At 47.6% G+C, this 25,796-nt stretch overlaps 1 protein-coding gene across 1 annotated transcript in view; it reads left to right on the forward strand.

The window, feature by feature from the left end:
- The window catches only part of LOC144689991 (uncharacterized), a 79,328-nt gene that overhangs the window by 12,638 nt on the left and 40,894 nt on the right, over nucleotides 1-25,796 (forward strand). The window contains exons 2-4 of the mRNA XM_078557530.1: nucleotides 10,804-10,904; nucleotides 15,306-15,432; nucleotides 23,763-23,812. Of these exons, the coding sequence (XP_078413656.1) occupies nucleotides 10,804-10,904; nucleotides 15,306-15,432; nucleotides 23,763-23,812 (278 nt within the window). The remainder of the gene's footprint in view (nucleotides 1-10,803; nucleotides 10,905-15,305; nucleotides 15,433-23,762; nucleotides 23,813-25,796) is intronic.

A 25,796-nucleotide genomic window follows, 5' to 3' on the forward strand; every position in this document is an offset into this window, starting at 1 on the left:
TACGCCGACTAATTAGCCATCCCAAGAGCTATCAGCTAGTTTTCTGCTATTCACTGCTTCTCCTTCTCAGCCCATTGTGCTGCCCTCTCACTCAATGCTGCAAATCTCCATTCCTAGGAATCAAATTCACACGCAGAATAGAGCAAAGCCTCAGCCATTCATCCATCGCCAGTTCAAAAGCTTGATTTCAGGGCAGATAACCATCTGAGCCAGTATTTCTTTCCCAGTGAAGATATTCACATTGCTAATTTAGTATGAAGTTTCCCCTTTGGTTTGAAACTGGCTGATGGGTTAGTTTGAGGGGAGCATCAAGCTTCACAGGTCCTCTGGTGGCGATCCGCTTTCAGGCTTTGCTGCATATTTATTTGCATTGAGCACTATTCTCACCCCTCTCTGGAACCATTATCCCTCTAGTCTAACATAGGAAGAGAAGGACTTGCATTTATATAGCACCTTTAAGGAGCTCAGGACATCCCAAAGCACTTTACAGCCAATGAAGTACTTTCCGAAGACTCGTCATTGTTTCAATAACAGGCAACTAACAGCTGATTTGTGCACAGCAAGATTCTACAAACAGCAATGCACTAATAGCCCATTAATCTTTTTCTGAGCGTTGTTGGTTAGGGGACAGATATTGGCCAGGACACCATGGAAAGCTCTCCTGCAGTACTATGAAACAGTACCATGCAAGAGCAGGCAGGGCCTTGATTTAATGTCTTATCTGAAAGATGGCACATGGGAGCATCAGCCTACATTCTTGAGCTTAAGCCTCTGGTTTGAGTCTCGAACCCACAATCTTCTGCCTGAGAGGTGAGAGAGCTACCACTGACCTACGGCTGACATGCCTTAAATATGTGCCTTAAAAGTGTCACAGGGTTCAGGTGTGGAGCCACACCCAAACTCTGAATTCTTGTATGAGATTCTGTGGTTGAAAATAAATGGTTTGCCACAGAGATTAGCGTTGCGTAGTTAGTGACAGTTTATCACTAACACTGGGATTCTGCCACACAAAGTCATCTTCAATCTGTGCTCTGTCCACTCGTGCCTTTGGTAGCCTTGCGCAAAGCAACAGGAAGATCTTGTAAATGCACAAGAGACGCAAGGGGATCTGAGCCAAATGAAGCTGATAATGGTATAAAGGTGAGACATATAATCCGTGCCAGTGTGAGGATAGCAAAACTTGGTTCTCAGGAGACACGTACTGACTGGCAATGTGCACAAAAAGGGATTCGAGGACAATGAGACCGTTTTCTCAATGGAAGGCGTGCCGGAGTGTAAAAGCGATCTTTCATTACAAACACTACACTCAAGCAGAAAAAAGGTCATGGAGAAAGTTCATTAGGATCATTGCAATCTCCCAAGCAAAATGGCATGGGCTGGCTGCAGGAAATGATTTGACCCTGACATGTGAACCAGGAAGAAAATGGCACCTTCAAGCTTAAAGGAAGGACCACTTACACCTCAGAACAACATGGCGAGATGGGCGGGGCAATAAGGGTGGGGGAGATACCTGCATCGCCAGAGAGAGTCATGAAGGGCACATAATTTAGAAAGAAGGAGACATATAACTTGGATTCAATATAACCATCTGCCTTCGTCTCACATGTCAGTGTCGTATGGGGTTTCACGTACGATTATCCCAACAGGAGAGAACAATTCAATCCAGGTTTCTTTAGATCTCCTCTCACCCACACAAAGGACATTCATCAGCAACCACCAAAGAAATTTCACCTCCATTCAACCTCATGAAGAATTAGGAGGAAATGGACAATTCTTCGAACTCCCTCCAGAGAATCACCGGATCCTAAAGTCACCGACTGAGACATTTTAGGGGAGCGCCATGCATCCCCATCTGTCCGCAGGATGGGATGTTAATAGGGTCAAAACCTGTTAGTCAGATTTGCAGAGAAGACACATAGGGCGGAATCTTGTGGAGGCGACAAGGGTCTCAGCCACTAGCTAGAGAGACAGTGAGAGTCCCGCGTTGTCTGTTTTACGGAATGGGCTACTGTACCTTGTTCCACTCAGGCACTGGACCCACCAGCAATGGGCCTTCCCCCCAGGATCAAGGACCCCATGGATGGAAGCCCCGTCTGCCGAGAGCTGCCAACCAATCGGAGGCCGGCAGCTCTATTGAACGGCAGTGCCACTGGGTGGTTGGTGTCTGCTGCTGGTATGACACCAACCCAAGGCCAAGTATAATCACTAGATCCCAGGTTATGGTGGGAGGGGGTGTGGATCGTGGGGTGGGGGTCATGGGGGGAGAAGGGTAGGGGAGGGGGCTGCGGAAGTAAGGGCAAGGGTTTGGCTCTCAAGGGCCCCCACCCAACCCAATGTTGGGTTCCTCAATCAGGCACTGAGTGCATTTTTACGAGGTGCCACCCCACCTGCTCCCAGGAGGCCTGAAGCAGCTGCGCTCCCCGTATGACAAGCCCTCTACCTGCTGCTAAATTAATACCATTGGTGGTGGGATGAGGGCCTTAATTGGGTATTAATTGCTCACATAAGGGCCTCAATTGGTGGCACGGAGGGGGAAGGCCATTCGTGGGCTTTCCTGCCACAAACTTAATCAGGGGTGGAGGCAGGAAGGCAGTGGGGTCCCCACCCGTCTGATTAAATGCCCTCCCGCCACCAAACTCACCACAGGAGGAGGGCACAAGATTCCACCCATAGTTTAAGGAGCTCAATACAATTACATGAGTGCCCAAGCAGCCTGGCAGGGTGAACGCCAGGCATTAAAGCTCAATTCCCTATTTTCCCAATTGCGTCTGCGCCAGATTAGTGCAAGGAGTCATTCGGAAATCCACGCGAATTAGTAAGAGATGCAAAATAATCTGATAGGGCCTGGGATTAAGATGTGCATGTTCAGAGTGTAGGGAGAGACATCTGGAGCCTGCAGGGTCGTGGCATTGCAGTCCTGCTCTTAGCCACCTTATTGATGGTTGGAGGTGTTGACTCTGTCTTGCCTGAGATGCTTACCTGAAGGATTTTCCTTCCTCTGTGCAGAAGGAGAATGCAGCCAAGATTGAGTTGACTGCTATTGTCCCATGCACATTGCAGGTGCTGTGTTGCATGTTAAGTTGCCACTGCCCTTCCAGTAGATGGCACATTCTCCTCTGCAGGCCCAACACTGAGGGGACAGTCATTCCAGGCGGGGTTTCTCACCGCGCTAGAAAATGGGCACCTTGGTAGGTGTGGCTAGAAAGGCGAAACTGGCCCTGATCACCGTGGCCTGCCAAGACGTTCAAGATGCTTCACTGGAGCGTTATTAGACAGAATACAACACCAAGCAACATAAGGAGGTATTAGGACAGGTGACAAAAGAGGTAGGTTTTATGGTATAAAAGCAGAATAGGCTGGAAATACGCAACAGGTTGGGCAGCATCTGTGGTGAGGGAAACAGAGTTTGCTTTCATTGGTAGGTTTTAAGGAGGAGAGTGGAGGCTTAAGGAGGGAAATCCAGAGCTTAGGATCAAAGAAGCTGACGACAGGGCTGCCAAAGGTGGAATGAAGGAAACCATTCATTAAACTGTCTGCACTCTCAGGTGGTTATGAAAGATCCACGATACTATCCTGAAGAGTAGAAGAGGAGGTTTTCCCAGTCTCCTGGCCAATATTCATCCCTCAATCAACATCACAAAAACAGATTCTCTGGTCATTATCACATTGCTGTTTGTGGGAGCTTGCTGTGTGCAAATTGACTGCTAAGTTACCTACATTACAACATTGACTGCACTTCAAAAGCACTTCGTTGGCGCTTTGTAATGTCATGAAAGGTGCTATATAAATGCACCTATATGGATAAATACTACACACATGCTGCATGAATTCACTGAGCCATCAAGGGCCATATAAAAATGATCCATAACATCTTTATTTCTCGCAAAGGTTATGAATGAAACATGTTTTATGTTGTTAATCTGACTTATATCTCAGCACATAAAAGCTCCAATTTGGTTTGAGTGGGGTAACCCTTTGGGGCTAAGTTGTACTGGTATCTTTAACTCTGATCACCATTCCGATGGACTGACTGGCGGACAGTCAGATTCAGCCAGTATGTTTCACTAAATAACAAGTGGCTGGTTTCATGGTCCAGAATAACCACAGCAAATAAACCAAAAAGGGTCAGACAGGAAAAGAAGGAATTTCTCCAGTTAAGTACCAACAAAGGGACTGTCAATGAAGCCTTTGTAAAGTCTGGAAGTTTTAAGTTGAACTGAATACAGGTATTAAATTACAGATAGAGTGAATTATAGAGGTGTGTAATGTTCTTGAATTGGTTTTAGGCTACAAAACCAACAAGGGATCTGAGGCACCTTTGTGAGTAAAGTCACAGGCATTAATTACTCACAATTATCAGTTGCCTGTACACTCATAAAAATAGTTATCCTAGCATCTCTATGGGACTATTTTTGGAATAACTACTTATAAAAGGTTGTTTTTTTCCAGAACGTTCTGTTTGGGAAGAGTGTCATAAGATATGTAAAGTGCTTAATGTGTTGTATCAGTCTCCTCACCTTTTTCCACAACATTGCTTAACACCAACTTTCCAGATAACAGGAACTTACCCCATAATCGCAGAGCAAATAGTTATTGATTCACATCGTGGAACCGTCAGTTTTTGGAATATTTACAATGACTGTAGTATAGTGTGCGAACTGACCATTTTGTTATATTGCCCTCTCTGCTGCCCACTCTGTAAATAAAGTTAGGTCAATAATGGCATCCTGAAGCAGAAGATGTGTCATTAAAAGCAGAAAATACTGGAAGAACCCAGCAGGTCTGGCAGCATCTGTGGAGAGAGGAGCAGAGTCAACGTTTCGAGTCCATATGACTCTTCTTCAGAGCTGATGATCCTGGGATGAGGGTATTGTTCTATGAGCAGAGACTGAGCAGACCATGTCTATGCGCTCTGGGAGGTTAGGAGAATGAAAGGTGAACAGCTGGGAACATAAAAAAATTCTTCTTGACGGGATAAATGCCGGGAGGTTGCTTCCCTTGGCTGGGGAGATCAAAGCGTTGGGGCCAGAACTTTGCGCCTCGTGGGTGAGCGCGCACCCGACCCGATCGGGAGTAAAATAGTGTGAGACGACGTCAGGCGAGCATCCTGAAATCATCCCGCACGTGTGCAATCTTCAGGTCGGTGGCACACGCGGGTGTCGGAGCCGCCATCAATTAAGAGGCTACTTAAGGCCATTAAAGACCCAATTGAACCTGATTTTCCGTTGCCCGTGCAATTTCACGCTCGCCACACAGGCAAAACGGGCAGGCGGGCAGCCCACATTTTGCAACAGCTCATCCAAGGGCGGGATAAAAAGGGTCAGCAGCATTGTCAGTGTGAGCAGTGAGGAGTTTAGGAGATAGTTTGCTGCTGGTTGCTTATTTGAAATTGACAGCTTCATTTCTGTTCTGAGCTTCATCGTTAGCGTTTCTAAGCCTCATTTCAGGACTCGTTGGCGTCTCCAAGGCCCCCGGAGGATTTTGACCGTGTCGACCCTTCCAGATATCTGTCAGCCTTCATATACCCTGGTCTCCGCTGGTGGCACCTGCTCTAAGGAGGAAGAGAGGGGCAGAAGGGAGAGGAGGCCGGGTGTCCCAATGCAGCTTCCAGGGGAGGGACCTGTGGGAGGAGAGGCGCAGGCACCAGGGGTGCAGGGCCAGCAGAGAGTCCAAGGTGGAAGGGGCCGCAGAAGATGTGACTCTCCTGCTGCCGGGGTTTACAGGCAGCGATGCAGCTACCTCAATATGTCCGAGGTGCAATGCCGAAGGAGGCTCTGCCTCTCCAGGGAGACCGTGACCTCCATTTACCTGATGATTGGGCCTCAGATCACCTCCAACTGTGTGTGAGGAAACCCCATGCCAGTGGCTCTGAAGGTCATGGTGGCCCTCAGCCTTTATGCCTCAGGCTCTTTCCAGTGGTCAGTGGGGGATCTGTGTGGAGTCTCCCAATCAGCTGTCCACAGTTGTGTCAAGTTGGTGACAGAAGCTCTGTTCAGGCAGGTAATGACATTTTTACATTTCCATATGGACAAGGCCAGCCAGGCTGAGCGAGCCAGAGGCTTTACAGTGATTGCCGGGTTCCCCCACATCCAGGGTGTAATCGACTGCACACGTGTGACCATCGAGGCACCAGCGGGTCAGCCGGGTGCCTTCGCCAACACGAAGGGATTCCACTCCATGAACGTCACTGCCTGGGTGAGGGCTTGCAGGTCCGAGCACTGCCCCAGGATCCCCTGATTCTGTTCCTGAAGGCTGCATCTCCATGAGAGTCACCACTCTCTCAATGGAGGAGGCAGTACACTCGGCCATGAGGGTCAATGCAGTGCTCATGCTCCACATGGACTCCTCCACAACGGAGAACATGGCACGCATACCCTCATGGATCTCCACCAGATCCTCCCACACATCCCCTGGACATCCAGCACCTGCCGCCTAATGGACCACTCCAGAGGTGCATCATCTACCTTTGACTGAGCATCGTCCTGGTCTCCAGCTGTCCTCCAACTGCTGGCGCCCTGGGCACTCTCTGCCTCTGCCTGCTCCTCAAGTGAGTGTGAAGTGTCCTCACCACTGTTCTCTGACATTCTAGCTGAGGATCTAACACTCACTGAGGTGCTGGGATCTGCGCTGGTGCCTGGTTCAGAGAGCGGGTGTGACGCAGGTGCATCTGGAGCCTGGCAGACCTCTGGAGTCAGAGGTGGCTCTTCGGGGTCCTGCATAAAAGTGTGTGCTGCTGAATCTAAGGGAGAACATGGACGTATCATTAGTTAAAGTCATCACACTGTCACTGTGCATGCCATGCACCCTGGTGAGACAGTGGAGATCTGCATCATGGTGCCATCGTCTTCCAATGATCAATGGGGAATCCAGTTTTGAGGCTCCCATCAATGATGAGACTACACAAGAACGTTTGCAGCATCTGAAACTCTCACCTCTGTGCACTGCACTCTTACCTTCGTCTGACACACCAGCCTTTCCACGACCGGTTGACCGAGGAGCTTGGTGCCTCTCCAGCTCCAAGGCATCCTGCTCGATTCTGGGTAGGATCAGGAGGTTTGGGGGGCCTCTGCCTACCTGTGACCTCTCAATGTTGTTATGGCTCACCTTCTCCTGAAAGGACAGAGGGGCATTGATTAGTCCCCTCTTTACCTGCAGCCCCATTGCAGCCTGGCCAACCCCAGCTGAGGAACACCTTGCAGGGCAGATCAGAGTCGTGGCCCTCGAGCCACAAGGCACTCAGTCCAAGCAGCCAGGGCTCAGCCCCTTGGCCAGCTCCGGCATCATTGACAGTCGGCACTGAGACTCTAACACCCCTCCATGGGGGAGGTGGCGGTCCTGAGCACTGCAACACTGATCCATGCCAACACGTATTTACCCTTGCCGAGCGCAGCAGGTTGTTAAACCTTTTGCGACACTGTGCCCATGTGCGCCGCACCACGTCATGGCTGCTGCCCAGGGCTGCCACCTCCTCCCACGCCCTCTTCGTAAGGTGCAGTGGCCTCTTCCGTCCATGTCTTTGGGGAAGGGTGTCCCTCCTGGCAGCCACCTCCTCCAGGAGGACCGCGAGGCACTCGTCCGAAAGCAGGGGGGGGGGGCGGGGCTGAGTGGCCACCAGACCTGCCCTCCTGCCTGGCATCTCCAGCCGCACTTGCAGCCGTAGCTTTGTTATTCAGAACGCTGCAAGTAAATACGTCCTTCCCTGGCAGCCTTCAAGGAGCTGCCTGTGCTGATTTTAAGCTGACAGGACCCCACCCTCGCCTGGCCCTTCCCGGCCAATGGGAAGACGTGTTTCACACTGGGCAGGCCTTAATTGGCCAGCCAGTGGCCAATCCTGGGCAGCGGCCTGTTTCCCAACTGGTCACGGGCCTGCAGATCACGCCCGCCTGCCAAGGGTAAAATTCAGGCCATGAGGTCACAGTCTCAGACAGGGTGACCAACTGTCCAGCATTTGAAGGGATTGTCCCTTGTCTTGACTGTTTGAACCACATCCCTTGTTTCTAAAACAAAAACAGAATTACCTGGAAAAACTCAGCAGGTCTGGCAGCATCGGTGGAGAAGAAATCAGTTAACGTTTCGAGTCTTCATGACCCTTCGGCAGAACTGAGTATAGTTAGCAGAGAGGTGAAATATAGGCTGGTCTAAGGTGGGGGGCGGGGGGGGAGAGAGAAGTTGAGGGTGGGATGATTGTGGAGATAAGCAAGCAGTGATGGGAGCAGATAATCAAAAGATGTCACAGACAAAAGGATCAAAGAGGTGTTGAAGGTGGTGATATTATCTAAGAAAAGTGCTAATTAAGAATGGATGGCAGGACACTCAAAGTACAGCTCTAGTGGGGGTGGGGTGGAAAGACTAACAAAGTTTTAGTTTTAGATTTAAAAATAATGGAAATAGGTGGGGAAAGAAGAATCTATATAAATTATTGAAAAAAAAGGGAGGGGGGAGAAACGGGGTGGGGATGGGGGGAGGGGGAGTTTAAGATCTAAAGTTGTTGAATTCAATATTCAGCCCGGAAGGCTGTAAAGTGCCTAGTCGGAAGATGAGGTGCTGTTCCTCCAGTTTGCGTTGGGCTTCACTGGAACAATGCAGCAAGCCAAGGACAGACATGTGGGCAAGAGAACAGGGTGGAATGTTAAAATGGCAAGCGACAGGGAGGTTTGGGTCTTTCTTGCGGACAGACCGCAGGTGTTCTGCAAAGCGGTCGCCCAGTTTGCGTTTGGTCTCTCCAATGTAGAGGAGACCGCATTGGGAGCAACGAATGCAGTAGACTAAGTTGGGGGAAATGCAAGTGAAATGCTGCTTCACTTGAAAGGAGTGTTTGGGCCCTTGGACGGTGAGGAGAGAGGAAGTGAAAGGGCAGGTGTTGCATCTTCTGCATGGGCATGGGGAGGTGCCATAGGTGGGGGTTGAGGAGTAGGGGGTGATGGAGGAGTGGACCAGGGTGTCCAGGAGGGAACGATCCCTACGGAATGCCGCCAGGGGGGTGAAGGGAAGATGTGTTTGGTGGTGGCATCATGCTGGAGTTGGCGGAAATGGCGGAGGATGATCCTTTGAATGCGGAGGCTGGTGTGGTGATAAGTGAGGTCAAGGGGGACCCTATCATGTTTCTGGGAGGGAGGAGAAGGCGTGAGGGTGGATGCGCAGGATATGGGCCGGACACGGTTGAGGGCCCTGTCAACCACCGTGGGTGGAAAACCTCGGTTAAGGAAGAAGGAGGACATGTCAGAGGAGCTGTTTTTGAAGGTAGCGTCATCAGAACAGATGCGACGGAGGCGAAGGAACTGAGAGAATGGGATGGAGTCCTTACAGGAAGCGGGGTGTGAGGAGCTGTAGTCGAGGTAGCTGTGGGAGTCGGTAGGCTTGTAATGGATATTGGTGGACAGTCTATCATCAGAAATTGAGACAGAGAGGTCAAGGAAGGGAAGAGAAGTGTCAGAGATGGACCATGTGAAAATGATGGAGGGGTGGAGATTGGAAGCAAAATTAATAAATTTTTCCAGGTCCCGACGAGAGCATGAAGCAGCACCGAAGTAATCATCGACGTACCGGAGAAAGAGTTGTGGGAGGGGGCCGGAGTAGGACTGGAACAAGGAATGATCCACATACCCCATAAAGAGACAGGCATAGCTGGGGCCCATGCGGGTACCCATAGCCACACCTTTTATTTGGAGGAAGTGAGAGGAGTTAAAGGAGAAATTGTTCAGTGTGAGAATAAGTTCAGCCAGACGGAGGAGAGTAGTGGTGGATGGGGATTGTTCGGGCCTCTGTTCAAGGAAGAAGCTAAGGGCCCTCAGACCATCCTGGTGGGGGATGGAGGTGTAGAGGGATTGGACATCCATGGTGAAGAGGAAGCGGTTGGGGCCAGGGAACTGGAAAATGTTGATGTGACGTAAGGTGTCAGAGGAATCACGGATGTAGGTGGGAAGGGACTGGACAAGGGGAGAGAGAAGGGAGTCAAGATAATGAGAAATGAGTTCCGTGGGGCAGGAACAGGCTGACACGATCGGTCTGCCAGGACAGTTCTGTTTGTGGATTTTGGGTAGGAGGTAGAAGCGGGCCGTCCGAGGTTGGGTGACTATCAAGTTGGAAGCTGTAGGAGGAAGATCTCCAGAGGAGATGAGGTCAGTGACAGTCCTGGAAACAATGGCTTGATGTTCTGTGGTGGGGTCATGGTCCAGGGAGAGGTAGGAGGAAGTGTCTGCGAGTTGACGCTCAGCCTCCGCGAGGTAGACTTTCAGTTCCAGGCAAGGAGGTGCAGTCGGTGCAGGTAAGATGAACTGTGATGGCCTCCTCCCACTGCTTGCCTCCCTTATTTCTAGGTCAGTCCATGGGAGACCGAGCCCGGGAGTCTCCTCTTGCCTTTGTCTCTTTGCTTTCTTTTTTTTTGCGAGCATGCAACCCCTCAGCCCCACCACCACCCCTCCCCGCCCCCACTCCCTCTGGTCTTCTGGTCACCAGAACCCAGCCTGGCCCCACGTCAAAATGCCCCTTCTAGGCTGGTTACCCTGGTCTCAGGGCTAAGAGGTCAGCCATCCCAGACTGAGTTGCGAAGAAAGGGTTGTCAGTCTCTGGAATTGTCTAACCCAGGGAGCTGTGGATGCCTAGTTGTTGAGTCGTTTCAATGCAGAGATTTTTAGGTGCTTGGGGAATCGAGGGATATGGGGATTGTGGAGTTGAGGTCGAAGGTCAGCCATGATCTTATTGCATGGTGGAACAGGCTCGAAGGGTTGAATGGCCTACTCTGTCCCTATTTCTTAGTGCCTATGAACGTGGTTGTGCTTCACCCTCTTTGTATTCTTTACGCAGACCATCTAAGCAACAAGGAAGAAATCTCTAAGGAACTGATGACGGCAAAGCTCAGACTGAGTCCCCTTCATACCGAGCTGTCATCTGTGTTACAATTCAAGGTAAGGAACAAGAAGCTAGCAGAGCTGACTCTGCATGTGGGGTCCCACTTCCCTTTCACATGGGCTCACTCAATGGCCCCGTTGGTTAGGGCTACTTACATGAGGGCAATCTGTTAGGTAAACACTGATGGTACAAGAGATGTAAAATGTGCAACGATACCCATGGTATATTGCCGTAAACTTTCCCATTTCTACGCTATTAACTTTCACCAATGACAGAGCACTTATCGAATAAAATGAGCTATGGAGGAAAAAGAAGGTTCTAGGTTTCATGCTTTTGTGGACTTTTGACCAGGGACTTCTGGAAAAATGTCCATTTGGATCCATGAGTGCCGCGTATAGCCTGTCATTGGGAGAGGAGGCGGAGGAGTTGACTAGTGTCCAAGTTGCTAAGAACTGGCCGAGAAAAGGAAGCTCATAGGAGAAGGAAGAAAGAAAGATGAGCATTTATGTAGCACTTTTCACCACCACTAGATGTTTCAAAATGCTTAACCCAATGAAGTACTTTTGAAGAGTAGTCACTGTTATAATGTAGGAAATTTGTACACAGCAAGATCCCACAAAGAGCAATGGGATAATGATCAGGTAATGTGATGTCGATTGAGGGATAAATACAGGCAAGGACCCCAGGGAGAACTCCCCTGCTCTTCTTTAAAATAGAGCCATTTACATCCACGTGAGCAGGCAGTTTAACACCTCATCTGAAGGACAGCGCCTCAGACAGTGCAGCACTCCTTCAGTACTGCATTGGAGTGTCAGCCTAGATTTCTGTGCTCAAGGCCTGGAGTGGGACCTGAAGCCAGAACTTCATGATTCAGAGGCAAGAGTGCTACCAACTCAACCACAGGAGGCCTCGCCTTCCACCAGTGTAGAGGTCCAGAAGGTCTAGCTGCAGTTCAATGAGGAGCAGTGGGAGGAGGCCATCACAGTTCATCTTACCTGCACCGACTGCACCTACTTGCCTGGAACTGAAAGTCAATGTGACCCGAATTTGCCTCAGAGTCATTCCAGGTGATATCAGCAACATTAGCCAATCAGCTGTGTCCTAGGCAGGTGCAGATTGTTCTCCGAAGCTGATCTCCATCACCATCTCCATCACAAAAGAGGCCACAGAGTTGATGGGCAAGGCTCTAGGATTAAGAAGAATTGCCAGGCCTGCCCTAGGTGAGGACTACAATCAATAAGCAGCTTTGCATGCTCCAGTGAGAAAGCTTGGAGTCAACGTGAATAGGAAAGGATTTCACTCACTGAACACCCAGCTGGTGTACAGGAACATGTAGCCTATCATGGAAGTCTGTGCTACATTTCCTGGGCCAATATGAGGCCTTCATCCTGCGCTGGTTCACAATGCCCATTCTCCCACCACAACCCCCCCTCCCACTTTCACCCAGACCATTGGTTCAGAAGATGGTTGATTAGGCACAAAATCTATCCTGTCTAGATTGGGGTCTTACCGCCCCTCAGGAACCCGAGCACAGAGGGTAATGGGTGAAGTGTAATCTGCGCTAAGCCTCCCTGACAGAGCAGGCCAGAGGCCTCTCCAAGCAAAGCTTCCGCTGCCTAAAACGGACATGGTAGGGATGTTAAAGCTCTAATTAGGCCACAAATCGAGTTTTCTGTCTAATTCTGGTCACCACACTTTAGGAAGGATATGAGGATCCTTGAGAAAGTGCAGAGGAGATTTACCAGAATTGTCCCAGAGATGAGGAATTTTAACTACAAGGTTAGATTGGGGAAGCTGAGCTCGTTTTCCTTGGAGAAAAGGAGGTTGAGGGGAGATTTGATAGAGGTGCACAAGATTATGACAGGTTTAGATAAGGTAGACAAAGAAAATCTGTTCCCTTTAACTGATTGTACGAGGATGAAAATTTAAGATTTTGGGCAAGAGATGCAGAGGGGAATGTGAGGAAGAACATTTTTATGTAGCGAGTGGTAATGACCTGGCGCTCACTGCCCACAAGGGTGGGGGGGGGCGGAAGCAGAAATGATTAATGATTTCAAAAGGAAGTTGTACGGACACTTGAGGGAAATAAACTTGCAGAGGTACGGGAATAGAGCGGGGGAATGGGACTGACTGGATTGCTCTACAGAGAGCCGCATGGACCCTATGGGCTGAATGGCCTCCTTCTGTGTTGTAATGACTCTGTGGCTCTGTGAGGCAACCTGCATTAAGTGTCCAGAGATCTCAAGGATCATTGCTTTCTGCTGCATGCTCCAGAACTTCACCAACCAGAGGGCCAACCCATCGAGCAACCAGAAGATGCAAAGCCCCATGAGCAAGAGGAAGATACTGAAGATGCTGAGGAAGAGCAAGATCTAACTATCTTGCCAACTGCAAGAGCTCTTTGGCAGGAGCTTATTCAGGAGTTCTTTGGCTAGCACCTTACCATTCCTCTGCACCAGCAGCCCTTCCCAGCGTCAGTCCCATTCTAACCTCTACCCTTAGGTCTACCTTCAACCCAAACAGCAGGATGGATGTTAAGAGAAATGCATTGCCTGATCAACAATAACTCAACAAACTAACTCTGCATATCAAGGTAATTTACAATGGTTTAAACCCATTCAATACTGGTCACCCTGGTGCAATAGTGCCTATCTTAAGTGTTCCTTATAGTCTTATCCATGCCTTTGGTACCTCTAGGCTTGACTACTCCATTTTTCCCTTACCAGTCTCCCATCTTCCATAAACTCGAGCTCATCCAAAACTCTGCCATCTATATCCTAACTTGCACCAAGTCCTGTTCACTCCCTGTCTGCTGACCTCCCCTTGGCTTCTGATCTGCCAATGCCTTGCTTTTAAAGGTTCTCATCCTTGTTTTCAAATCCCTCCCTAACCTTGTTATCTCCTCCATCCCAACACACTCTGAGATCTCCACGTTCTTCCGATTTACATCCCAGATTTTTAATCCCTGCACCATTGGCAGCCATGTCTTCAGCTGCCTGGGTCCTAAACTCTGGAATTCCCTCCCTAAACCTCTCCACCTCTCTCTCTTCCTTTAAAAGGTTACTTCACGCCTTTCCCGTTGACCTAGCATGTGGTCACATCCTAGCATTTCCATGGTGTCCAACTTTTGTTTGCAGATATTCCAGTGAAGCTCCTTGGGATGTTTTACTTCATTACAGGAGCTATATCAATACACTTTGTTGTTGTTATTAAGTGCTTACTAAATACCAGTCACTAGCTCTAGAAGTATATTTCTAACAACGTTGAAGAGTCCATGAACATTTATGATGATGCTGGATCCAGACACAGTAATTTGACACTGATAAGCTCAAGTCATTAGTTTAATTCAAACAAATGCACATGGCTGCTTCTCCATGTCCGAACCTTACTAAACATTATTATGTAAGCCATTATAACTCCGACATTATTTGCACTGGAATACACAGAGGCAAATAGCGCCTCAAGAACAGAATTGCTAATGACCATTAGTGCAAAGGTCTTGTCTTTTACTGACATTGTAAACAGATTCTTAACAAAGCAGTGTTTGAACATAAGGACATAAGGAATAGGGGCAGGAGTGGGCCATTTGGGACCCTCGAGCCTGCTCCGCTATTCAATGAGATCGTGGCCGATCTGATCTTGGTCTCAACTCCACTTTCCTGTCTGTCCCTCTAGCCCTTGACCCCTTGTCAATCAAAATCTTTTTTTACTCAGCCTTGAATATATTCAATGACCCAACCTCCGCTGCTCTCTGGGGTAGGGAATTCCCAAGACTAACGGCCCTCTGAGAGAAGAAATCCCTCCTTACCCCCAACTTAAATGGGAGACCCCTTATTTTTAAAGTGTGCCCCATTGTTCTATATTCCCCATGATAGGAACATCCTCTTGGCATCCACCCTATCAAGTCCCCTCAGGATCTTATATGTTTCAATAAGGCCACCTCTCATTCTTCTAAGCTCCAGTGAGCATAAGTCCAGCCTATCCAACCTTTCCTCATAAGACAACCCCTTCATCCGGGGAATGGTAGAGACCTCAACCTTCTTTCCATCACGTGGCTGACCAGGAATCTCTCCCGTTCTTCCAGCCTGCCATTGGCAATGTGTCGGAAGGATTTACAGGTTGAGAACAAGGGTGCAGAACCTTCAGAATAGAGCTTGACCATTGAGGGGTGATGTCAGAGAGCATTTCTTCACACAAAAGGGGAGTGGAAATCTGAAACTCTCTCCCCAAAAAGATGTTGAAGCTTGAGGGAGGGGTCAATTTGAAAATTTGAAAACTAAGTTTGATAGGTTTTACATAGGCAAAGGCATCTAAGGGTTATGACCTCAAGGCAGATAGATGGAGTTAAGATACAGCTCAGGCGTAATCTAATAGAATGGTGGAACAGACTTGAAGGATGAATGTTGACCTTTGATGTTATGTTCCATGTGATCTATTTGCTTCACTTTCTGTTAAAGAGGCCTGCAACTAGAACATGCAGCCTGGATGGCTTGAAGACCATGACTGGAGACCTGCAGAGCCTAGGGTTAGCCCCAGAAACAGTGACCGATGGAGATGATTCGCCAAGGCAGAGGTGCACTGTGGGTAAGAGCCAATGACAAGTCTATCACTCGCTTAATAATAGGAGGGGGTATCGAAACACAGGGTGGTCTTGTGGCGCATTGGGTAACGTCCCTGCATCTGAGCCAGAGGCTTGGGCTACTAGTGCCACCCCAGGACATGATGGCCACAGAAGGAGTGTTCATAATGCTATCAAGCAGGTTGAGTGTCAGCCTGAAGATCCTTCCAACACATTCCCATGGCAGTCGGTAAGAGCGGGAGAGTCCCTGGGTCAGCCATGACTTATACAAAGTGGTGCCCCTCAAACTATAGCCAGCTGACTCCAGGCTAGCAACCTGTTCCAGGAAAAACAAGCTCCAGAAATAGACGTCGGCGAGTAATTCGTCTGCCTCATGGATCGAGAGGTGCGAGAAGAAGATTGTAACTGAGTTCCAAACTGCTTCGCGTTTCCCTCCGGCCCCAGTGTTAGTCTTTAAATCAAACTGGTGCATTTACCAAGATAGAACTGGAGGTCTGCACCTACAGCTGCTGAAGTGAGCGTCCCACGACAGAAGTCACACATTGGAATTGGGTTTTGGGGTCACTGCTGATATTTTGTCAGGCCCTACGGTGTGGGAATCCCTGGATTTTCCACTGTCCCCTTCCTGTCAGTGGATTTCTGTGAGGATCTCTGAGTACAGGGATTGGGATTTCCTGGGCAGGAGCAGAGAAGATGCTGGTGTCGCATCTTCCAGTGAAAACTGCCCTTTCCCTCAGTAGCTAGATTAGAAATTGGTTTCGTCTCTTGTGCATTGTGTCAAAATTACACTGGAGATTGCTAACATCCGGGGGGATTTTTGCCATTTTTGCTGGGCTAGGTTACAGGTAGGTGGAATTAACATACAACTGGTTACAGGGAGGTGGAATTAACATACAACTGGTTACAGGTAGATGGAATTAACATACAACTGGTTACAAGGAGGTGGAATTAACATACAACTGGTTACAGGTAGATGGAATTAACATACAACTGGTTACAGGGAGGTGGAATTAACATACAGATCACTCTTCATCTCACTTACCAGCAGAGCATGCTTGAAGGGCTGAATGGTCTCTTCCTGCTCCTGTGTTCCAATGGTAGAGCCGGCAGCCAACCTGAGGCAAAATTCTTGGAACAATGGGGTTCAGCAGTTGTAGCACTTTCGCCTTTTAATCAGAAGGTTCCAGATTCAAGACCCACTCTAGGGTTTTGAGTTCAAAAGTCTAGGTTGACACCACAGTGCAGTACTGAGGGAGTGCTGCACTGCCGGAGGTGCCGTCTTTCAGATGAGACGTTAAATTGAGGATTCATCTGCCTGCTTGGGTGGATCTAAAAGATCCCATGACACTGGTGTGAGGAAGAGCAGGGGAGTTCTCTCTGGTGTCCAGACCAATCCTTCAATCAACGTCACATAAACAGATTACCCGGTCACTGTCATGTTGTTATTTGTGGGAGCTTGCTGTGTGCAAATTGGCTTAGTGGCTACATTTCAAAAGTACTTCATTGGCTGTAAAGCACTTTGAGATGTCCAGTGGTTGCGAAAGGCACTATAATAAAGGCAAGTCTTTCTTTCTATTATTTAAAATTCAAACCAAACAAAGGAGAACAAGTAAATGTTCAGTCCACGGAAAGAAGCCATGGCACAAAAACAATGGGAAAAATTCAAGGTCCTCACCAAATGAGTGTTCAGGTAGTTTTACAATGAGATTTCTACAGCCAGCATGGGTGTGCTTTGTGTCAAATTAGATTAGAGGGGACGTAAGGAAAAGGCTGCGGACCATGTGCTGGAAGGTGGGGTTAGAATGGGTGGCTAATTATTTTTTTCTTTTTTGGCCGGTGCAGACATGATGGGCTGAATGGCCTCTTTCTATGAGCCATAACTTTTCTATGGCTCTAAATTCTAAAGGCATATTGTCAGTGCTAGCTTCTGCCAAAGTATTAACACATCGTGGGTCATCAAGGGCACATCTCAAAAACACGCAGGCACACACACACACACAAACACACATCCTCCACCCCCCTCCCGCCCCTCCAATGAATGCTGTAGTGAGGGCTGTGTGTCTGACAGAGTCTACAGTTTGAACATTCAAAAAATTGTGGCTGGTGAAAGTCATGCGCATTGACTCAAAACCCACTCTTCCACCTCTGGTGGTTGCATCATCCCTCCCTGGGAGCCCAATTTCAGCCCCATAGTTTCATAGTCATAGAGTCAGAGAGGTCTAGAGCACAGAAAAAGGCCCTTTGGCCCATTGGATCTGCGCCAGTCAAACAAGGACCTAACTATTCTAATCCCATTTTCCAGCACTAGGCCCATAGCCTTGTAGGCCATGGCATCGCAAGTGCACATCCAAATACTTCTTAAATGTTATGAGGGTATCTGCCTCTACCAGCCTTTCAGGCAGTGAGTTCCAGATTCCCACCGCCCTCTGGGTGAAAAAATTCTTCCTCACATCCCCTCTAAACCTCCTGCCCTTTACCTTAAATCTATGCCCCCTGGTTATTGATCCCTCCACCAAGGGGAAAAGTTCCTTCCTGTCCACCCTATCTATGCCCCTCATAATTTTATACACCTCAATCATGTCCCCCCTCAATCTCTTCTCCAGGGAAATTAACCCCAGTCTATCCAATCTCTCCTCATAATTAAAACTCTCCAGCCCAGGCAATATCCTGGTAAATCTCCTCTGCACTCTCTCTAGTGCAGTCACATCCTTCCTTAATGCGGATCCCAGAACTGCACACAATACTCTAGCTGTGGCCTAACCAGCGTTTTATACAGTTCCAGCATAACCTCCCTGCTCTTATATTTTATGCCTCGGCTAATAAAGGCAAGTATCCCATATGCCTTCTTAACCACCTTATCTACCTGTCCCGCTACCTTAACATGCACACCAAGGTCCCTCTGATCCTCGGTACTTCTCAGGGTCCTACCATTCATCGTGTATTCCCAAGCCTTGTTTGTCCTGCCCAAGTGCATCACCTCACACTTATCTGGATTAAGTTCCATTTGCCACTGATCAGCCCATCTATATCCTCCTGTAGTCTAAGGCTATCCTCCTCACTATTTACCGCCCCACCAATTTTTGTGTCATCTGCAAACTTACTGATCAACCCTCCTACATTCAAGTCTAAATCGTTTATATTTACCACAAACAGCGAGGGGCCCAACACCAATCCCTGTGGAACTCCACTGGACACAGGCATCCAGTCACAAAAACACCCCTCGAACATCACCCTCTGCTTCCTGCCACTCAGTCAATTCTGGATCCAATTTGCTAAACTGCCTTGGATCCCATGGGCTCTTACCTTCGTTATCAGTCTCCCATACGGGACCTTATCAAAAGCCTTGCTGGAGTCCAAGTAGACTACGTCAAATGCATTTCCCTCATCTACACACCTGGTCACCTCTTCAAAAAATTCAATCAAATTGTTCAGACATGGCCTCCCCTTAACAAAACCATTGATTAATCCTTACCTCTCCAAGTGTAGATTAATTCTGTCCCTCAGAATTTCTTCCAATAGTTTCCCCACCACTGAGGTTAGACTGACTGGCCTGCAGTTCTCTGGTTTATCCCTTCCTCCCTTCTTGAATAATGGTACTACATTGGCTGTCCTCCAGTCCTCTGGCACTTCTCCTGTGGCCAGAGAGGTATTGAAAATTATTACCAACGCCCCTGCTATCTCTTCCCTTGCCTCCCTCAACAGCCTGGGATACATTTCATCCGGGCCTGGAGATTTATCTACTTTTAAGTCTACCAGACCACTTAGAACCTTCTCCCTTTCTATGCTAATTTCTTTAATTATATCACAGTCCTTCTGCTGATTTCCACACCCATGTCGTCCCTCTCACTTGTGAACACCGACACAAAGTATTCATTTAGAACCCTACCTATGACTTCCGGCTCTACACACAAATTACCACTATGGTCCTTAATGGGCCCTACTTTTTTCCTAGTTATCCTCTTACTCTTAATGTACTTGTAAAATAACTTTGGATTTTCCTTTATTTTACCTGCCAATGTTTTTTCATGACCCCTTTTTGATCTCCTAATTTCATTTTTAAGATCCCCCCTACACATTCTATATTCCTCTAGGGCTTCTGCTGTTTTGAGCCCTCGGTATCTGCCATAAACCTCCCTTTTTCTCTTTATCCAATCCTGTATACCCCTCGACATCCAGGGTTCCCTAGATATGTTGGTCCCACCGTTTATCTTTACTGGAATATGTTGGCCCTGTACACTCCCTATTTCCTTCTTGAATGAGTCCCACTGCTCTGATGCAGATTTACCTAAAAGTAGCTGCTCCCAGTCCACTCTGGCAAAATATATCTGATCTTATTAAAATCGGCCTTCCCCCAATTTTGAACTCTGATTTCTGGTCCATCCTTGATCTTTTCCATAACAACCTTGAATCTAAAGGAGTTATGATCACTATCTGCAAAATGTTCCCCCACTGATACCTCTACCACTTGCCTGGCTTCATTCCCTAAAATTAAGTCCAGGACCGCCCCCTCTCTTGTAGGACCTTCTACGTACTGACTTAAAAAGCTCTCCTGGATGCTTCCACTCCCTCTAAACCTATCACACTATGACTAACCCAGTTAATGTTGGGGAAGTTGAAATCCCCCACTATTACTACCCTATTATTTTTACACTTCTCTGAAATTTGCCTACATATCTGCTCTTCTATTTTTCTCTGACTGTTTGGGGGCCTATAGTACACTCCCAGCAATGTGATTGCTCCTTTTTTGTTTTTAAGTTCTACCCATATGGCTTCATTTGAGGAGCTTTCTAAGATGTCATCCCTCCTTACTGCTGTAATTGATTCCTTGATCAATATTGCGATACCCCCTCCTCTTTTACCTCCTTCCCTGTCTCGCCTGAAGACCCAGTATCCTGGAATATTGAGCTGCCAATCCTGCCCCTCTCTCAACCATGTCTCTGTGACAGCAATGACATCATACTTCCATGTGTTAATTTGTGCCCTCAACTCATCTGCCTTATTCGTCAGACTCCTTGCATTAAAATAAATACCATCCAACCTTGCCAAACTCCCTTGTGCCTTAACTGGCCTATAATTTCTGTGCCTTCCAGACTCACTTGCTCTCTCTTCTAATTTTGGCTGTGTATCTCCCCCTGTTGAACCTCCTCTCAGGATCCCATCCCCCAGCCAAGTTAGTTTAAACCTTCCCCAACAGCACTAGCAAACCTTCCCGCAAGGATGTTGGTCCCATTCCGGTTCAGGTGCAACCCGTCCGCATTGTACAGGTCTCACCGCCCCCAGAAACGGTCCCAATGTCCCAGAAATCTAAAGCCCTCCCTCCTGCACCATCTCTCCAGCCAAGCATTCATCTGGACTAACCTCCTATTTCTATACTCACTAGCACGTGGCACCAGAAGTAATCCAGAGATTACTACCTTTGAGGTCCTGTTTTTTAATCTGCTTCCTAGCTCCCTAAATTCTGCTTGCAGGACCTCATCCCTCTTTCTACCTATGTCATTGGTACTAATATGCACCACGATCTCTGTCTTTTTGCCCTGCCCCTTTAGAATGCCCTGCAGCCGTTCAGTGACAGCCTTGACCCTGGCACCAGGGAGGCAACATACCATCCTGGAGTCATGTCTACAGCCGCAGGAAAGCCTGTCTGTTCCCCAAATTATCGAGTCTCCTACCACTATTGCTCTTCCCCTCTTTTTCCTACCCCCCTGTGCAGCTGAGCTACTCACAGTGCCATGAGCGTGGCTGCACTCCCCAGAGGAACCGTCACTCTCACCATTTTCCAACACAGAAAAACAGTTCTCCAGTGAGATGCACCCTGGGGATTTCCTGACTACCTGCCTGACACCTTCCTTCTAACTGATGGTCACCCATTCCCTCTCTGTCTGCACTTCCGTAAACTTTGGGGTGACCACGTCTAAAAACGTGCTATCCATGAAACTCTCAGCCTCGCAGATGCACCTCAGCACCTCCAGGTGCTGCTCAAGTTCCAAAACTCAGAGCTCAAGCAGCTGCAGCTGGTGGCACTTCCTGCATACGTGGTCAGTTAGAGCGCAAGGAGCGTCTAGGACTTCCCACGTGTTGCAGGCGGTACATAACACTGGACTGATCTGCCCTGCTATGCCTCTAGTTGAAAGAAAACCCTTACTTTAAGTTAAATACAGTAAGGACAGTTAAATTGTTTATGTACTTTAAATAAAAACTAGAACTCTTACCTTTCCTTAGCTTAATCTATTTAAACTGGAGAAAAACACTTACCCACTACTCACCATTCAACTCTCACCTTTGTGCTGACGTCACTTTTTGAAGGATCCCCGCACTCGCGCTGGTTCTGATCTCTCCGCCGCTCTCTCGTGCTGTCTTGTGATGTCACTCTTGTTTTTTTTTTGGAAAAATATACTTTATTCATAAAATATCTGAAAGAACGTTACAAAACATTTCTAAATGCCCATCACAAAAAGTGCAATCATATTCAACTTTTACACGTGGATCACGAGGTGCATCAATACAATCAATGAATATTACAGACATTTCAATATGATCATTACAGACAGACAGTGCAATGGTATTCGAGTTATCGACATAGATCATGTTGCACACTGAGGTGCTTCAATAGAATTATGATACATTTATTATTCACTATGTACATTTATTGTGAGTCGTACAGCCCGAGGGGTCTATACTTTTCCCAGCCCCTCGGTGCACTATGGCAGAAAGGTCTTAGACAGCGACCTTTTGTTATTTTCAACAAGTACTGACTGCAGGACACTCTTCCCAGACTGCTTCACCGCGATGCTGACTGCAGGACGCTCTTCCCAGACTGCTTCACCGCGATGCTGACTGCAGGACGCTCTTCCCAGACTGCTTCACCACGATGCTGACTGCAGGACGCTCTTCCCAGACTGCTTCACCACGATGCTGACTGCAGGACGCTCTTCCCAGACTTTCTTGGTTGGCCATTGAAACTCTCCAACTGAACAGCACCCAAACATTTGAAAGTCTCCAAGTGAACAGCACCCATATAGGACTCAACCCACTCTCCATATTTTTGACAGTGACTCAACACTCACTCTGCTGGTCACTATCTGCATTACACATGTAACAGCATACCTAACCCAACATAAAATGGAGAAAACGTTTCGAGTCCGTATGACTCTTCTTCAGAGCTCTGAGGACTTGAAACGTTAACTCTTTCTTTCTCTCTCCACAGATGCTGTTAGGCCTGTGGAGCTTTTCCAGCATTTTCTGTTTTTGTTTCAGATTTCCAGCATCCGCAGTATTTTGCTTTTAACAAAATGGAGCAGTTCTCCCGCTTAATCCACTTTCAGCCATTTGGCAGGAGGGCTTTAAGAGCCGTCGGCAGCCCTTTATGTCACCCAGTGTTTACTGTAATGATCGCACAAAGTCAGCACTACACAACACAGGAGAGTGGACACTGACACAGAAGCTGAGGAGCAAACAACATCGCACAGGGCACACGCTATTTACCCTGATATCTACGGTATTTGCATGTTGTGAATTGAACAGTAAGTGGCCGGCACCATGGAAGTAGCACATTGTAGCAGTAACACTTCTCCAGTATTCTTTAATGGAAGTGTCCTCAAACTCCTGGAGCTGTTTTTTTTTAAGCATTTAGTCAATGCCACACCAACATGGCTGTTTCCACAGACGTAGCACACTCAATAGGATCTGTAAAGATTGTCAATTTTGCCAAATCCAGGGCACTAAGAGCTGGAATCCAACTGATCAATTTTTAAAAAAATATATATCTTTTTCACGGGATGTGGGAGTCGTTGGCTGGGCCAGCATTAAATGCCCGTCCCTAATTGCCCTAAGGTGGTGGTGAGCTGCCTTCTTGAACCGCTGCAGTGCATCTGGCGCAGGTCCACCCACAGTGCTCGTGCAGAGGGAGTTCCAGGGATTTTGACCCAGTGACACATGTGATCAGCAGAGATAGGGAACTTTCACTGACCACATCCCACTTTCATTCAAACCCAGTTTTCAAGGTGAAAGAACAGCATTCCACTCTAACTTTCCTTTTAAAAGCGACATTTTATTCTCTCACCACACCCACACTGCTGTGGATGGCTCCAGTCCACACACTCCATTAGCATGAGTTTAAGTCATTGACACAATAATCTATAGTTTAAACATATCCTACCTGAGTCTTTTAGCAACTGCATCTAATTCATGTTTGTGAATCGAACAGCAAAAGGTGCAGTGTGTTGAACAGTCTCCCACTTTATTGATTTGGGAAGTTCTAAGTTACAATACAGAAGGGCCAAATTTTACCGATGCTCCAATAGTGTCTTGGCCTCAGGACATGATCTTTGTTTTTCAGCATCCTACATACCACTGTCAGCTGAGCAGAACAGGAATATAAAAGAAGCGGTAAGACGTTATATGTACGATTCCTCTGAGAGATTTGTGTGCAGCATTTCTGGGAATTTGTGTGGCTGGCAGTGTCTCTCTGACTATAGCAGAACATAAGAACTAAGAGCAGGTGGAGGCCCATTCGCTCCCTCAAACCTGCTGCACCATTCATGGCTGATGTTCTGCCTCAGCTCCACTTTCCCACCCTATCCCCTTCCTTCCTATCCAAAAATCTATCAACCTCTGTCTTGAACATACTCGTAGCGAATTCCAAGGATTCTAAAACCTTTCAGTGGAGAAATTTCTCCACATCTCAGCCCTAAACGGCCAACCTTGTATTCTGAGTCTGTGTTCCCTGGGTCTAGGATTCCCCAGGCAGGGGGATCAGCCTCTACCCTGTCCTTAAGAATTGTCTAGGTCTCAATTAGATCACCTCTCATTCTTCTAAACTCAAGAGAGCACAGTGTTCAGTCACTTCCAGTCCAGTTCGAACCCATCGGTTCACAGTACAAAATGTGTGGGGGCTCATTGCCAGTTTTACAGTTGTGAATTGAACATCTTCCTCACACTTCAGTAAGAGCAGGCAAGAAAATTGGTTACAAAAACAGAATTACCTGGAAAAACTCAGCAGGTCTGGCAGCATCAGATGCTGCCAGACCTGCTGAGTTTTTCCAGGTAATTCTGTTTTTGTTTTGGATTTCCAGCATCCGCAGTAGTTTTTTGTTTTTAAGAAAATTGGTTTCTGTTTCCTATTGGGCCTTGGTCACCTGTTCATTTACATGAACATTCTTCTTAAACTTAGCACAGAGGGTATAAAAAAACTACTCAATATCATCATGGTGATGACTGGAATCACCCTTGCCAGCAAATACACAATTGGTCATGAAATAATATACAGGTACCAAACCTCTTATCCGGTGTCCCAAAAATTGACTACATTCAAAGCTGGGTAGGAATTTGAATAGAACCCTTTTCTTTCTTTACTTTGTGTAGTATAAGCGCATGATGGGCCTAGGACCCAAAATCCGTAAAATCCCTAAGTCCGGCATACAGCCAGTCCCGGGCTTCCCGGGTATGGGGTCCTGTACCTGTAGTTGTATCACTGTCCGTATCTGGAGCTAAAAATCTGAACAGGTTTGGGTTTATTAAAGACATGATATCAGAATCACGGTGATGATGCCTGCTGATATGAGTTTGAAAAGTATTTTTTTATTCATTCATGGGACATGGGCATCGCTGGCTAGGCCAGCACTTATTGCCCATCCTTAATTGCCCTTGAGAAGCCGGTGGGGTGCTGCCTTCTTGAGTGCTACTGAATAACTTGCCAGGCCATTTCAGAGGGCAGTTAAAAGTCAACCACATTGCTGTGGGGTCTGGAGTCACACGTAGGCCAGACCGGATAAGGACAGCAGATTTCCTTCCCTAAAGGACATTAGTGAACCAGATGGGTTTACAACAATTTGATAATTGCATTGTCACCTTTCCTGTTGTTAGCTTTTTATTCCAGATTTATTGAATTTACAGAATGACAGAATCCTTACAGTGCAGGGGAGGCCATTCAGCCTATCAGATCTACACTGGCCCTCTGAAAGAGCATTCCACCTAGTCCCACTCCCCTGTCTTATCCCCGTAATCTTTTTTTTCAGATAAAAATCCAATTCCCTTTTGAGTACCTCGATCCAACCTGCCTCCACCACTCTCTCATGAAGACTCCAACCACTCTTTGGGTGAAAACATTTTTCCTCACATGACATTTCCTCATGTTGCCAATTGTTCTGAATCTAGTTCTAGTTTTCTAGTCCTTGGTGCTCTCTTGAGTGGGAACAGTTTCTCCCTAGCTACTCTGTCCATACCCCTCAGGATCTTGAATACCTCTGTCAAGTCTCCTCTCAGCCTTCTTTTCTCCAAGGAAAACAGTCCCAACATCTCCAATATATCCTCATAGCTAAAGTTCTTTACCCCTGAAATCGTTCTTGTGACTCTCCTCTGTACTCTCTCCAAT

The sequence above is a fragment of the Cetorhinus maximus genome, chromosome 14 (genome assembly GCF_964194155.1).
Source record: "Cetorhinus maximus chromosome 14, sCetMax3.hap1.1, whole genome shotgun sequence".
In the NCBI taxonomy this organism is placed as follows: domain Eukaryota; kingdom Metazoa; phylum Chordata; class Chondrichthyes; order Lamniformes; family Cetorhinidae; genus Cetorhinus; species Cetorhinus maximus.